This window comes from Aspergillus mulundensis (genome assembly GCF_003369625.1).
Source record: "Aspergillus mulundensis strain DSM 5745 chromosome Unknown scaffold_0, whole genome shotgun sequence".
NCBI lineage: Eukaryota > Fungi > Ascomycota > Eurotiomycetes > Eurotiales > Aspergillaceae > Aspergillus > Aspergillus mulundensis.
In genome coordinates this window covers 4,017,730-4,032,704 of record NW_020797888.1, presented here as the reverse complement: position 1 = coordinate 4,032,704, position 14,975 = coordinate 4,017,730, and the positions used below count along the sequence as shown (strand labels likewise).

Below are 14,975 nucleotides of genomic sequence, written 5' to 3'. Positions count from 1 at the left end.
CGATAGATGACGAGTCAATAAATGTAATGAGCACATCAAGAGCTTGAGCTTAGGAGGCCAACCCCAGACAGCAAAAGATAATCGGGGGACGCGACCTACCTATTTATTTCGACTCACCAAGTATGCGTTGGCAATGCAGAACCTTGGAAGGACGGCGACTAATCATCTTCAGCTTCGGCCAACCCCGCCGCCTACTTTAGTCGGACGGGACACACTGGCTGACCTCCAGGGCTCGAATTAAAATTGGAGGTGTTGTTGCTCAAATCTACCCCAGACTTGGAGTTCTGTTGGATGATTGGGTCCAACTTTTCTGATAGATGGTGGCGTATCCCGAGGTATTGGCTGGGCAGTCCAGGCTAGGTACAATTCTACACGTATCCGGTATCCCCGGCAATACGGAGTATATTTGTGACCATGGTCACAATGCAGGATTCAGGAGATTGAAGGTGGAACTTTGGGACAGGGTAGTAACCTGTTTGTCATTAGTATTGCCTGGTGATATGACTGATATCCAGTAGGGCTGACATGAGATGAAGTCGATCATGAGATGACCTGTTGACCGTTGAGCAGATGACGAAGTCGCTGCAAGAAGTTAAGAACTGCAAAGGACAGCGTTCTATGAGACTTGCAGCGTACCTGAAAGCATAGCCTCCATCAGCTAATTCGCCCCCATCCACGGTTCAGGCTCGTATGCGGATGCAGACAGCCCTGAGCCAAGCCCCTTTCAGTTTCGCCATCACTCTGAGGTGTCCGCTGAGTGCTCAGCCACAGCCGCCCTACGCCTTTTTGCTGCTGCCTTAAGATCTCCTCCCCTGCACCACTTCACTTTGCCATCTATCCTATCCTTTCTCTATCGAGTCGCATTTCTGCAACTACCGTTCGTTTACTCTCGCCTTTTGGCCCTCCACCAGAGTCGTATTATACTTATATCAACTCGCCCGTGCACTTCTTGATCGACGTCATATCCATTCCATATTCGGATTCGAGCCCAGAGGTCCTTCAACCATGGGTGTTTTGGTAGCGCGAGACTGGTGAGTACTTCATGAATTGGAGCGACTTTGGCTGCGCGAGACATGTCGAGTCCAGTCGACTTCGCGGCACAAGCAGAACTAGGCTAACCATCTTCCAGTTGGCGAGACGCCTTTGGCCGCGTTCGTTGCGATAGATGGCATGAATGGGGCCGCTGGGTCGCATTTGGTGTAATTGTTGGAGTTGCTCTGATTGCTTTCTTCGCCTTATCGTACGTTCAATGTTCCCCAACTCCACTGCGAATTTCCAGCTAACAGAGCCGTTGCAGCTGCTTTAACGCACGACGGCGCCGCAGCCGGGGCCTCCGCCCTTACGCTGGAACAGCCTGGATGGCTCCTCCCCCTCCGTACCACCCGCAGTCGCACCAAGATCCGTACAACCAGCCGCCTCCACCTCCGCAATATACTCAGTCGCCTGGATATGCGCCGTCTCCAGGCCCGCACGGATACTTTGGCGGTCAGCAGTCGGGCATCGAGCTGCAACAGCCACCGAACGCGCACCACTATGGCGGCGAACGGGTGTACCAGCCACCGCCTGGACCACCTCCTCCTGGGGTTCAGCAAAATGGGAAGCCTTAGCGCGCTGTGGAGTGCGGAATGAGTGTGCTCCGGGGATACGAAATACCACTACGATTTTCTAATTTGATATCTTATATCCGACATGGGCGTTTGTTATGCTTTGGGATGTGCTTTGATGGCATTGGGACTGCACATAGCAGTTATGGAACATGGTTTGTTATCCTTTTATGTAGCTTATGCTAGTAATATATATTATCTGCTTTATGTGTGCAAACAGTGTGAAAACAGTGCCCTGTTTCCGTTTATCCTAAAAATGTGAACTAATTTTTGCAATTGTAGTATATATATATCAGTGGATCCTCTGCAATAAGACCCGCCCACGTCAAGCCGCTTCTGGGTCAGATTTAATCAGAAACCTGCCCAGTAGTATTTCTATGATCTATCTGAGTGGGTGGCTGAAGTTGATGAGGATTGAGGATAGTTCATCCGAAAGTCAATTGATTCTAGGTATAGTTTGTAGTTGCCATCATGCTCAGGAACTACTACCTTCTGGGAATGAGTACAACTATACCAGACAGGCCTTGAAACCAACTGCTAAGCGAGCTGAAGATTGCAAATTATCCAGTTCCGGCGGCAACCACCAAAAGTTCAACCGTTGATCGACAGGAGATAGAACCGTGCATGACCCTCGGGTTCCTGAGCAGTTGGTAATACGCGATACTGCTGTGGAAGCTTTGTATGTGCTCTCACACAAGAAGAGACGTAACAGTATGAAACACGAAGATACTCCTGCCACGGGCGCTTATTGGGACGCGCAGTAAGCATGCTCGCTCCATCGCCGATCGTTGATCCCTATCTTATTCCTTACCCGTTCTCCGCAATCCCTCGACTTTTACGCTTCAAGCCTCCAAGCCTCTTTGTGGCTTCTGTCTTCTTCGTCCACCCTCTTTTTGCCCTTCTCGAGTGTTCCTCGCTTTTATCCCCAACCTCGTCGCTCTTTATTTACGTCTTGAAACGTCCGGCCACGCCCCTGGAGGCCGTGCCTGAACCCTCACCTTTCGACGCACCCGCCACCTTTCCAGCCGAAGCGCTTCCTTCTCGGACAGTGTTCGATTTCGATCTTTTCTGTGGGATAACTTTGGGACACATGCTATCGCTTTAAATTCAATATACAAGAGGATATATATCGGATGGGATATCACGCTTCCTGAACGCTTCCACAGCCGCCGCGCAGATCGCACCGAACCTGCTCGCAGACCATTGCGATACTACTACACCCGCATAACTTGGTACAACAGGCAGACGCAATTACCGCCATTCTTCTTTCATTTATTCAAGTTGCCGATCAATTCCTCGAGACGATTGTCGGATACATGCCATTTATATTGTGATCTATTTGCGCCTCTTGTGTCCGATCATCGAATGTGATACTTCGTCGCTAGCTGATTGAGTGACCGAAAAGCATCGTCCGCTTATCGCCATAGCGTGGGGCTGGGATTATATAGCACGGACAGTTTGACGGTCCGCCGAAATGAGCCCAGTGGTGTATGCTTATGCGTTATGGCCGCGAGATGCGGCCAGCGAGATCGAATCAGTCCCAGATACATTCTCTAGTTGGGATAAGTGTATGGACAAGGCCTACTGCAAGTATGTTATCGCCGGTCTACTTACCTCTGTCGAACGGAATTGACCCATATACAGATGGCCTGTCATTGCTGGAATTATTGTCGGAGGAGTAATTCTCCTCTCTGTCATTGCTTGTATAGTCAACTGCCTATGTTGTGGCATTCGGTGCTGTACATGCTGTTGCTCATGCTGCTGCCCATCTCCACGGCCGAAGAAAGCGAAGTACGCGGATGACACGTACAATCAGCCTCCCCCAATGCCGTCGATGCCGCAGATGCCTCCACCAGCGAACTCCTATGAAGGGGGATACCAGCCAGGTTTTCAACAGCAAGGCTACCAAACCACTCAGTCTCTCCCAACATACCGTGGCGCTCAAGTAGCGCGTTTTGATGCCCCAACAAGCCCGGGCATCTCGAAGATGAATGAGGATGCATTGCCCGCCATGCCTAGCTGGGACCATGCCGTTACTCGGAGAGTGGAGGACACGAGCCCCCATTCGGAGTCGGTAGAGATGGAACCGTTGAGTCCAGTGACTCGCCCGCCTCATCGCACACCGTCAGCGCCCAGATCAAACACACCCGGTTACAGGGGTCCACCACCTATCAGGACCGCAGTGCAGAACGATTACTACCCAGACTCACATGCGCATGGATACAACGACCAAAATCCATACGATTACCACGCTCAATCAGTCGCTCATGGCCAGAGTCCCTACGACCATAGCCCGTATGATTATGGCCACAGCCCATACGACCAGCCATACGCAGACCACTCTCCAGGTGGTGATTACCACGCCATGTCGCCTCCAGCCCACGCCTACTCCTCTGGCCCTCAATATCCAGTGGGAGTTGCTGTCTCCCCGACCACGGAAATGAACCGTCCAATTCCATTCCGACAGCCCTCGCCCGCCCTTCCTTTCCGGCAACCGTCACAGACGATGCCCTACCGGCAGCCCTCCCCTGGCTTCAGCACTCAGCCGCCTAGCTATAGAGGGCCATCTCCAGCAGCTGTCCCTTCCATCCCCTCTTCACCCCCACCACCGTTCAGCGCAGGTGTTCCGCAGCAAATCAGCAACCCGGGCCGGCCCCCGAGTCTACTGCAGAGCGGGCCGAAGCCAGCACCCAACTCGTACAGGAATGTATAGGTAGTCAGCGGTGCTACTCCTTTCCTTCTTTCTTCACTTGTCAGCGCCTTGTGCGCTTCTCCCCCTCCCGTCCCTTCGTTTTATCACCTTGCCGAATTCCATGGTCCTCCTTGGCCTTGGACATGGTCTATATACCCACGCCTCACATATCTTGACCTTCTTTTCTGGCACCGTCATCCACTCATTTGTGATGGTGGAAAATTGGGCCAGCAAATCAAAGCTTTCCTCTTCTGATGTATATACCATTCTTTGCCATGAGCTTGAACGCACCTCACACGCTCGGTCATGATCGAATATCCAAGTACCTGTCCGCTGATGAAAGTTACGAATGTAAGGTGCTAATTTCTTTTCTTCCTACTTCATACTCTCTTTCCCATGCTACATGGTATATAGTACAAATCATGTCGGGTAGATAGCGTAGTATCTCGTGATTAGCTTAGCAAGAGATCTAGTCCTCCAACGTAAAATCGAACTCCTTAAATGCTTCCTTGAACGCCGCCGCATCGGCCTCCTCGTCCTCCTGCGACTGCACATCATCCTTCCAGTTAATCCGTTTCTCCAGCTGCATGAGTTTCGCCATCACACTGCGGCCGAATTGCAGGTCGAAGCGGAAGTCGTCTCCCAATGGAAGTAAGAGTGTCTTCTCAGTTCCTGTGCCCTCGGCACCTTGATCTGATCCAGCCTCAGCAGAAGCAGGCGGATCCCAAATCCAAAGACGGAAGAAATCGCCCGGTTCGGCGCTGGGGTCCGCGCCGGAGCCGTCTTCCGATTCAGACGCAGATGGTAATTTCGAGGAAGATGATGTCGGCGCTTCGAATTTGGGATACTTCAGGTTCTCGGCCTCGACTTTGAATGCTGCGTCGACGAGACCGCGCTTTATTAGGTCTGTCGGCACGGGCAGGAATTGCCAGTGCACGTGGATGCCATTTGAGCGGGAGACTTCCCAGGTGACGGCGCCGAGGGCGCCCTTTGATTTACTTTGCAGCATGGAGTGTAGCGCTGTGCGGTACTGATGCATCTCGGTCCACGCGGCGTGGCGGCTGGGGGTGTCGGTTATGCTGTTTAGTGTGGGAGTGTGGTTGAATGGGATGATGAGCATGTGGCCTGGGAAGTTGAGGGAGGGGGCGAATGTTTTGGAGGTGGGGAGGGGTCCTTTTGCTGTTGTGAGGTAGGCTTCCGTGCCGATGGAGGTGATGAGGTGGGTTGCGATGTTGGGGTTCGAGAGGCAGAAGAAGCATTGGTCGGGCCCTGGGGGAGGGGCGCGCGCGCCCTTGCGGCGCTTGTGGTGGTGGTGATGGTCGTCTGTTGGTGCGAAGCGGCTGTAGGAGGTGTTTTGGTCGGGGAGGGGTTTGCGTTTGGCGGGGGCAAAGCGGAAGGGTATTGCGGTTGCGCCGACGGGGATAGTGAGTGCGGGTGGCGCGTTGGGGTCGAGTGTGAAGGCGTACATCCATTTTGCTTTGGAGGTCTTGCTGCTGATATATGAGGCCAGGCTGATGAAGCGGGTGAGTGGTTTGGCGTCTGGGCTGTCTTCCGTGGGGAGGTGGAAGAAGGGTTCGCGCTCGTAGAAGAACCCGTCTGTTGATGAGAGGTGGTAGCGCGGTTTGAGAGCCGAGCAGATGTCTGAAATAACTTGGGTTTCCTGGGGTGGCGTGGCGCCCTCTGGGAGCTCTACTTTGGAGCCGGTTTGGATGCCCTTGGGCCACTGGTGGGTGAGAAGAATGTCGGCATGGTGCGCGCCGAGGAGTGTCCTGGCCTCGGACTCGGTGTAAGATGGGTGGTACTTGGTGCCTGAAGCACTGCCATCCACCAGATTTCCACCTAGAGCGACAATGCGGATACCTTCCGAGGTCTTCAATGTGCCGCGCTTCCCTAGGAAGTAAAGGTTGGGACAGACTTCATCATTGGCTTCGATTTGCTCAATGACTCGAGCCGGAAGAGCCTTGCTCCCCAAAGAGAAGTATGTCGGAAGCGGGACCGCGATGTTGCCCTGTAGTAGGGCTGTCATCTGCTGGAGCTCATGTTCTGAGGAGCAATCGCCAAACAAGTCCCCTGTAATGATGGCAAAGGAGAAGCTCTGCTTGACATGAAGCTTTGCAAGCTTAGTGAAGACTTCCTGCAGTTCGCAGTTGACGTCGCCAATGACGACTCTGTTAGGCATTAGTTTCATGATATTCCTATCGAACCCCGCCACTTACATCTTTGACGCCATAGTGCTTTAGTGTGGTGGTAGCTAGGGTTTCGCAAGAGCGGATGATGTTCTCTTCACATAGATCCAAAAGATCAAGCCTATACGCTATCTCAATAGCATGTAGGCGTTCCGATATATGCGCCAAATCGAAGAGCCAGTGGCATCTGTTGTCCTCCTCTTCAGTCGTTGCCAGTCCAGACCTTGAATTTGTCGAGAGAGCTTGGACCAAGTATATACGAGTCACGTGAGACACTAGGCGCCGCGATCACCGCTTATCTCCGCACCGGAAGAAAGAGGTTGCGGCGCCGAGTAATTTTTTTGATCGATGCGCTTGATGCGGCGGAAGGAGCTGATTGAGTCAAGACCACGCACCATCTCGGCGCTGCTTCTAGGATGGTAGCAATGTCGTCGGCGTCGCGGAATAAGCCCGCGAAGCGGTTGAAGTCCGGGACGGAAACGACAAACCAGCACCGATTCGAGACGTTCTCACAGCGTGTGTCGAAGCTTAAAATCGACCCCATCCACCGAGTGCGGCGACCCAGCTTTGGCGAAGAGGGAGATGAGACGTCCTCCCATTTCCGATCGGCTTTCGACCACTGGACCGAGTTGAACCTGTCGGAGAACTATGTCGCATTCGCCCGTCGAGTGAGTCCGCTTAGCGAAAGTCTGGCGCAAATCGTTTACTACGAGGAGAAGATATTCAACTTGCTGGTGGAATACATTGACAAGCGCGACAGTCACTCAATCGAGCCTCTTCTGAGTTTGCTGTCTCAGTTTGCCCGAGACCTTGGTGTGCGGTTCGAGAAGTACTTTGCGGCCTCCGTGACTTTGGTCGCCTCCGTTGCGGCCACCCACCCCGATGTCGAAGTGGTTGAATGGAGCTTCACTTGCCTGGCATGGACATTCAAGTTCTTGTCACGACTATTGGTTCCGGACCTGCGGCAACTCCTCGGTATCATGACGCCGTACCTTGGAAAAGAACGACAGAAGCCGTTTGTTGCGAGATTCGCCGCCGAATCACTGTCGTTCCTGATTCGCAAAGCCGGTCTGGTCTATTATAAGAATCCCGAACCTCTCCAGCTGGCGGTTACATTCTTGTTTGACGACTTGCGGCAGGCCGGAGCCGACTCGAAGAATGTGGAATTATACAAGTCAGGTCTTATGGCGATGTTCTCCGACTCGATCAAGGGGGTAAAGAACGGGCTCCATTCGAACGGAGCGGACATTTTCTTGTGTCTTGTGAAGTCCATATGCACCGATGACGACCTCCGAAACAGCCTTGCGCTCGACGTTGCCAGCGGTGTTTTGATCAACGTAATTCATAGTACGACACCCGAGACATTCGCGCCCATTATCGATATTGTGACATCTTACGTTCAGACCAACGGCAAGAGTGGGAGCAGGAACTACGCAGTCGCCTGTACTCGACTCATCTTCCTCTGCATCGCCACCCGCAAAGGAGCCCGAGTACAGAGCTGGAAACCCGTGCTTGAAAGCCTGTTACTGCTGCTCAAGGCTGCGGAAAAGACTCCTGATGCATTCACCGACGCAGTCCCGCAGTTGCTCACCGCAGTGGCATATTCCCTCCAAATATCGCCCATGGACGAAATGCTGCCTTTTATGCGTCCTCTCATGGATGCGATCACAGCTGACAGGCTCTCAGCCTATTTCCTGTCGTTCTGTGCTACATTCTCCGAATGGGGTGCAGAGCGGTTCCACGGTGTCGTCCTTCCGTATTTCCAGAAGTATGTCAATCGAAGTTCGCTGAAATCTTATCCACTAACACCGTCTAGATTCGTTAACAACTCATGGGAGGACCGCGAGTACGAACTTTGCTTAGCCCTGCTTAAATTAAGTGGAGCGGGCTGTATCACATCGGAAGTATCGAAACCTGGCTACATTGTCTGTCCAGCCTCTTGGAAGTCACGAATTCGAGAGACGCTTCGTAAATCGGAGCCGACTGGTCCCGGCGTCGCCTTGCTCAATGCATACACCAAGCTCCCCACAGCGCTGTCACTGTCTGCGGAGCCTTCTCTATTGCCTGATATGGTTGAGGTCCTACATGAGAACTTGGTCTCCGTGCTGGCCGACGAGAAATTCGTTTCTACGCCTAAAACATACTTTTACCTTGGGCAGGGTTTCAAAACCTACGTCGATCTAGGTTCAAGCCTAGGGAAACTTGACGCAGGCCTTTGGAACCGCGTAATTACAGTTGCAGCGAGATACTCGCGACTGCATTCTTTCCTTGAGGCCACATTGGCCTATGTCTCGGCATGCCCTGATAATATTGGAGGGGACACATCCGCAATGGAGGCTTTTGTCGATGCTTTGATTGACAACCTTGCAGCCCCTTCTCAGGAGCTGCGTCTTGTATCATTGAAGATACTACGCGAGTTGATCAAAGCCCTAGGCGACGACACTTCGCTTATATCTCTGGCCATCGAAATCGAGGAAAGCCCTCTCACTTTACAGAGCGCGAGGACTTTGTCGATGCATGTCCGGAAACTTGCCCTAACATATCCTCAGATCACCTCACGTAGGTGGTTGCCTAGGCTCCTTCCAACATTCTGCTTCGGTTTATTCTCTAAGAAACTGGCTCCGTTGTGGGACGACTCTGCTTCTGCGCTGAAGTCTATGAGCGAGCACGCTGAAGGCGAAAAAGTGGTGACTGAGCTGGCCACGCAGTGGCTTCAAGAGAGAGGATCGACTTCGACTGAGACAGAGGAGGACGATGACGAAGACAATCAGGTATCTGGTTATTACCAGTGCTTCAATGCAGCCAAGATCGAGAGGCTATCCGCAACGCACTTCCTGTCTTTTGAGCCGGCTTCAACATTGACACAGGACTTCGAGAAGGATCACGCGCTTCTGGATGTGGTTCCAATTGCTCCTCGCACCCAGGCCCTGCGGGTATTCAATGCCATCCCTAACATAGCCGAGAAGCGTTCTCGTCAGATTGTACCGCTGTTCCTGTCATGGGCCTTGCGAGATGAGGACGATGGCCAGTCCCCTACAGAGCAGACAGAGGCCGACGAGAACCAGGGCTCGTACATTCCCTGGGGTTTCCACGACCGGTTGTCATTCCTGAAGCTTCTCGGACAGTTCATCAATCCTTCTGTGCTGTACAGAGCTCCGGAGGTCCACGATGCCCTTCTAAGTTTGCTTTGTCACGGTAATTCGGAGATCCAAAAGTGTGCACTCAAGGCTTTATTTACCTGGAAAACTGCCGGCATCGTACCCTACCGCGAAAACCTTCTGAATGTGCTGGACGAATCGCGGTTTAACGATGAACTTGCGGTGTTTGTTCGTGTTGGCAAAGAGGATAGTTTGATTGAAGACAAACATAAAGACGATGTTGTGCCTGTCATTCTTCGCCTCCTTTATGGTCGGATGATCTCGAAGGCTAGCGCGAACGCCGGTCAAGCAGGCCAAACTGGACGACGTAAGGCCATCTTGCGGACCCTGGCACAACTGCCTGATCGTGACTTCGACATCTTCATGGGGATTGCTTTCGGACCGCTCGGTGAGCTGAAATTGGTCAAGGACGACCAAGTTGACGACCAGTCTTTCCAAAACGAACCTCTCGGGCCAAGAAGACAGACAGGTTTGCTGAAGTTGATCGAAACTGTCTTCGACACCCTGCAGAGCCGCATGGTCCCCTATGCGGAGCAGTCCATGGATGTTGTGTTGCACTGCCTTGTTCGAGCTTGCCGTGCCCTGGCAAAGGAGCAGACCGCCACTGCAGACTCCCAGGAGGGACGACTAATCAATGTACTGCGAAACATTCGGCAGACAAGTATCCGCTGCCTTGACCTGATCTTCTCAATCTCGCCGGATCGAGACTGGACTTCCCGCGTTCGCATTATCTTCGATGAGGTTGTCAATCCACGTTTGGATAACTTCGCGACAGAAACGGCTCAAGGAGTTTCCGGTCTCCTACGTCTGTTCCACACCTGGGCTTCTTCTCCCTTGTCTACCTTCTATCTCTCACGATTTAACGATGTTCTTTTGACTAAGATCGTGGACTGTCTTGCTGTTGACTCGGCGCGTGATGAGGTCAAAATATTTGTCATGGACGAAGTCCTGACGCCGTTAATCAACAATGCCTCCGAAAAAGAGCTGAAAGAGGGCGAAGAAGAGGACGAGGATCAGAAGATGGGAGACTTCCCGGTGGACGAGATACGCTCGGAAGTTTTGTCTCCTTATATTGAGCATACCCTTTCTCACCTAGGGCGTCTGTTGAAACGTGGTCCATCCAAGCCGGTGCTAGTTTCTGGTGTTCATACCCTCTCGCGTCTAGCACCATGTGTCGAGTCATCGAAGGAAACGTCGAGCCTGATCAGCATCTTGACGTATCTACTCCGCCAGCCGTCTGATAGAGTGTCACCCAAGACCAAGTCGGACCTTCTTCGCAGCTTGGAGCACTTCTTGCCTCTATACAATACGAAGGAAGACGAGGCTCTGTCCCGAGAAGTATTTGAAGCTGTTTGTGCCATGTTCGACTATTTCCGAGATGATAAAAACCGCGAAGTCTTGTCCAGAGTCTTCACAGCTCTCGCCAACCACACACCTGAGCTTGGCCAAGTTGCTTCCCTCTGCGAAGATCTGAACTCTAGATCTATGAAAACTCTTGGGGCAGACTATGGCCGTCGCCTGGATGCTTTCAGAACATTGAATGAGGATCTCTGGGATTCACTCGACGCTCGGCAGTGGCGACCACTATTATACAACATGCTCTTTCACGTTAAGGATGAAGAGGAGTTGGCCATTCGGTCCAGCGCCTCGTTTGGCTTGAAGCGTTTCATTGAGCGATCAGCTCGAGTTAAGGCCGATGAAGCAGGACCGTTCGAACCCCTCGTCGCCGACATCTTGTTCCCTGCGTTGCAAGCTGGCATGCGCCACAACTCTGAGCTGATCCGAGCCGAGTTCGTGCAGGTCCTTGGTCACTTAGTTGAGCTACACCCACACCGTCCTGCAGTGCGGGATATGCATGTGCTACTGGCTGGTAACGACGAGGAGGCCTCCTTCTTCTACAACATTCTTCACATCCAGCAGCACCGCCGCCTTCGAGCCCTCCGACGACTGGCTAGCGAGGCGACCAGCGGAAAGCTCCAAGCATCGAACATTAGCACCATCTTTATTCCTCTGAACGAACACTTCGTGTTCAATGAGGCTCCTGATGAGAACGCACACAACCTCATTGCAGAGGCTGTGCTGACCATCGGGACACTCGCGGAGTCATTGGATTGGAACCAGTTCAGAGCCATCTTCAGGAGATACCGTGGCTACATGAAGAGTAAGCCTGATTGGGAAAGGAGCGTTTTGAGGCTCTTGGGCAGAATGTCCGATGCGCTGACCAGTGCCATGACCCAATATACTTCGTCGAAGTCTGAAGCCGACAAGAGCGACGACGCTATGGATGTCTCACCCCCCTCAATGTCCACTCTTGCTCGGTCTATACCCTCTGCTGCTAAGGTCGCGAACGAGCTCACCACCGGCTTTATTCCTGTTTTGACGGATTTCATTCATCACAAGAATGAGGCCCAGATGAGCCTGCGTCTTCCAGCGGCGGTTACTACTATCAAACTCCTGAAGCTTCTGCCTGAACCTGATATGGCTATTCGCCTGCCAGCGGTTCTCCTGGATGTTTGCAGTATTCTCAAGAGTAAAGCCCAGGACTCCCGGGACACTGCTCGGAAGACACTAAACGATATCGCTCTTCTGCTGGGACCGAACTACATGGGCTACATTCTCAAGGAGCTGCGACATACTCTCAAGCGGGGTTACCAACTGCACGTCCTTTCATTCACTGTTCATTCTATTCTTGTGGCTACGACCGATGACTATAAGCAGGGTGATTTGGACTACTGCCTAGCGGATCTCAGCTCAGTGGTCATGGATGATACTTTCGGCACTGTTGGTCAAGAGAAAGACGCCGAAGACTATGTCAGCAAGATGAAGGAGGTCAAGAGCAACAAGAGTTACGACTCGATTGAACTTCTCGCCAAAAATTCGACCATCCGGAATCTTGCTAGCCTGTTGCGGCCACTTCAAGAGCTCCTGCGGGAAAAGCTCACATCCACCATTGTGCGCAAGGCCGACGAACTTCTGCGAAGAATCGGCATTGGTCTACTGAGAAATCCTGGAGTCGAAAGCCGTGACATTCTCGTCTTCTGCTATGAAGTTATTAAGGAGGCCTACAAGGAGCCTGTCCAGTCTGACGCCCAGGTTGCAAAGTCTGCTCAAGAAAAGAACTTTCTCATCAACATGAAGGGCCAGCGCCGAAACGAGAAGCGAGGAAGCACTTCATCGTACGTCTACAAACTCGTCCGCTTCTCGTTCGATGTTCTCCGTTCTGTCCTCAGCAAGTACAACTCCATCTTGACTCCTGCCAACATCGCCGGCTACCTTCCCATGGTCGGAGACGCGGTTGTCCAGGGCCACGAGGAGGTGAAGATCGCTGCTATCCGATTCCTTTCCACGATCATTAAGCTTCCTCTACCAGAGATCGACGCCAATGCCCCTGTCTACATAACGGAAGCCGTCAAGCTGATCAAGGAGGCCCCGAGCACCAGCACAGAAGGTGCACAAGCTTCCTTGAAAATGATATCTGCAATACTCCGGGAGAGGAAGGACATCAAGCTTAGAGACGGACACCTCGCTTATCTGCTCCAGCGTCTGACGGCTGACATTGAAGAACCGGACCGCCAGGGCGTCACTTTCAACTTCATCCGGGCGGTCATGGCTCGCAAATTCGTTGTGACCGAGATGTACGAGCTCGCCGACAACATCGCCCAAATGATGGTCACGAATCAGACTCGGTCTGCACGTGATCTTGCCCGCGGCGTGTACATCCACTTCCTCATTGAGTACCCTCAGGCCAAGAACCGATGGACGAAACAGTTGGCTTTCCTGGCCAAGAACCTTGAGTACAAGCATCAAGATGGTCGCCAGTCCGTTATGGAGGCCATCCACATGCTGCTTTCCAAGACAGGGCAAGAGTTGGCTCAAGACATCGTCGGTACATTCTTCCTGCCCGTCGTCATTGCCATGGCAAACGACGATGCCGCTGAGTGCAGAGAGATGGCTGGTGCGCTGCTAGGTGAATTCTACAGGCGGGCAGACCGCGAGCAGATGAAGACCATCCTCGAACCTCTCCGGTCCTGGATTGAACAGACAGAGAATCCCCTGCTTACCAGCACCGGTTTACAGGCGATGAGAATCTACTTCGAAGTGGAGGAAACCGCCAAGGACAAGGAAGCAGTATTTGTTGCCCAGACCCTTCCGACAATCATGCGGCCTATTATCAAGGAATCCGAAACAGACAACTGGCAGACGCTGTATTTCTCGCTGCAGCTCTTCTCTAAGCTCGCCAAAGCAATTCCCTCAGTTGCGCTGTCCAAGGACCGCATCAAGACCTGGAATCTCATTTGCGAGTGTCTGTTCTACCATCACACCTGGGTTAAGACCTGCGCCTCGAACCTCATTGGCATCTGGCTGGCAGACCTGGCCAAGACAAACGCTGCCGCTGGATACGGCTCCTTACCTCTAGTCGGCGCAACCGGCCTTGCCATGGACAAGGACACAATGCTCCTCCTGCTCCGCGCCAGTCTCCGCTCCCTGCGTACACCCGGCATCAGCGAAGAACTCGCCATGCAAAGTGTCCGCAACATCATGTTCCTCGGTCGCTGCTGCGCCCAAAACGGCCTTGAACTAGATGAAACCGAGGAAGAGAAGGAAGAAGCGTCAGATGAAAGCGACAACGACGAAGATCAAAACGAGGCCGCCGACGGCGAGACCCAAATGAACGGCAAGAAGTCCGCTGTGCGCTTTATCTTCGAGCAAGCATCCTCCATCCTCCGCCGGGAGTTCGTCACCACCAAGGCTCCCTCATTAATCCCCAAGACCGCCTCCATCGGTCTCATTGCCGCTCTCTGCCGCCACCTTGAACCCGAGCAGATCAATGACTCCCTGCCTGTCATCCTTCTTCCACTGCAGCATCTGACTGACGCGTCGATTCCCGCTCCCCGCTCATCAGACGAGGCGTTCCGGGAAGCGTACAAGACGCTTGTCTCGAACTGCCATGAGGTACTTGATATTTTGCAGAAAAAACTTGGTAACACTGAGTACATCAACCAGATGTCGGTTATTCAGGAGGAGATCAAGCAGAGGCGTGAAGGGAGACGAGTTAAGAGGCGCATCGAGGCCGTCATGGACCCTGAGAAGCATGGTCGTGACAAGAAGAGGAGGAATGATCGCAAGCGCGAGAAGAGGAAAGAGAAGAGCGCGGAGTTCCGGGGGAAGAGACGTGGTTGGTAAAGAGGCTACGGGGATACCTTTCAACTATATGGGTTTTAGAATCGGCGTTTTGGGAAAGGAGACAGTGCTTTCTTTTGTTTTCATAATATAGTACAGGTGTTGGAGCATAAAAGTACTCATGATATGTGAGATGAGTGTATATAGAACAGCA

The 14,975-nt window shown here is 52.7% G+C and overlaps 4 protein-coding genes across 4 annotated transcripts; 3 read left to right on the top strand and 1 right to left on the bottom strand.

The window, feature by feature from the left end:
* Positions 1–1,005: 1,005 nt before the first annotated feature.
* Positions 1,006–1,607, top strand: DSM5745_01062 (resistance to Congo red protein; the record flags this gene model as incomplete). The annotated part of the gene is made up of 3 exons (XM_026743078.1): positions 1,006–1,031; positions 1,130–1,240; positions 1,298–1,607. 3 exons carry the CDS (start codon positions 1,006–1,008, stop codon positions 1,605–1,607), a joined length of 447 nt encoding a protein of 148 aa, XP_026608923.1.
* Positions 1,608–3,429: 1,822 nt separating this feature from the next.
* Positions 3,430–4,317, top strand: DSM5745_01061 (uncharacterized protein; the record flags this gene model as incomplete). The annotated part of the gene is made up of 1 exon (XM_026743077.1): positions 3,430–4,317. The coding sequence occupies one exon, from the start codon at positions 3,430–3,432 to the stop codon at positions 4,315–4,317; it is 888 nt and encodes a 295-aa protein (XP_026608922.1).
* Positions 4,318–4,765: 448 nt separating this feature from the next.
* Positions 4,766–6,526, bottom strand: DSM5745_01060 (CwfJ domain protein; the record flags this gene model as incomplete). The annotated part of the gene is made up of 2 exons (XM_026743076.1): positions 4,766–6,464; positions 6,513–6,526. The coding sequence occupies 2 exons, from the start codon at positions 6,524–6,526 to the stop codon at positions 4,766–4,768; spliced, it is 1,713 nt and encodes a 570-aa protein (XP_026608921.1).
* Positions 6,527–6,907: 381 nt separating this feature from the next.
* Positions 6,908–14,824, top strand: DSM5745_01059 (putative HEAT repeat protein (DRIM); the record flags this gene model as incomplete). Its single annotated transcript, XM_026743075.1, has 1 exon — positions 6,908–14,824. The coding sequence occupies one exon, from the start codon at positions 6,908–6,910 to the stop codon at positions 14,822–14,824; it is 7,917 nt and encodes a 2,638-aa protein (XP_026608920.1).
* Between the last annotated feature and the right edge of the window lie 151 nt (positions 14,825–14,975).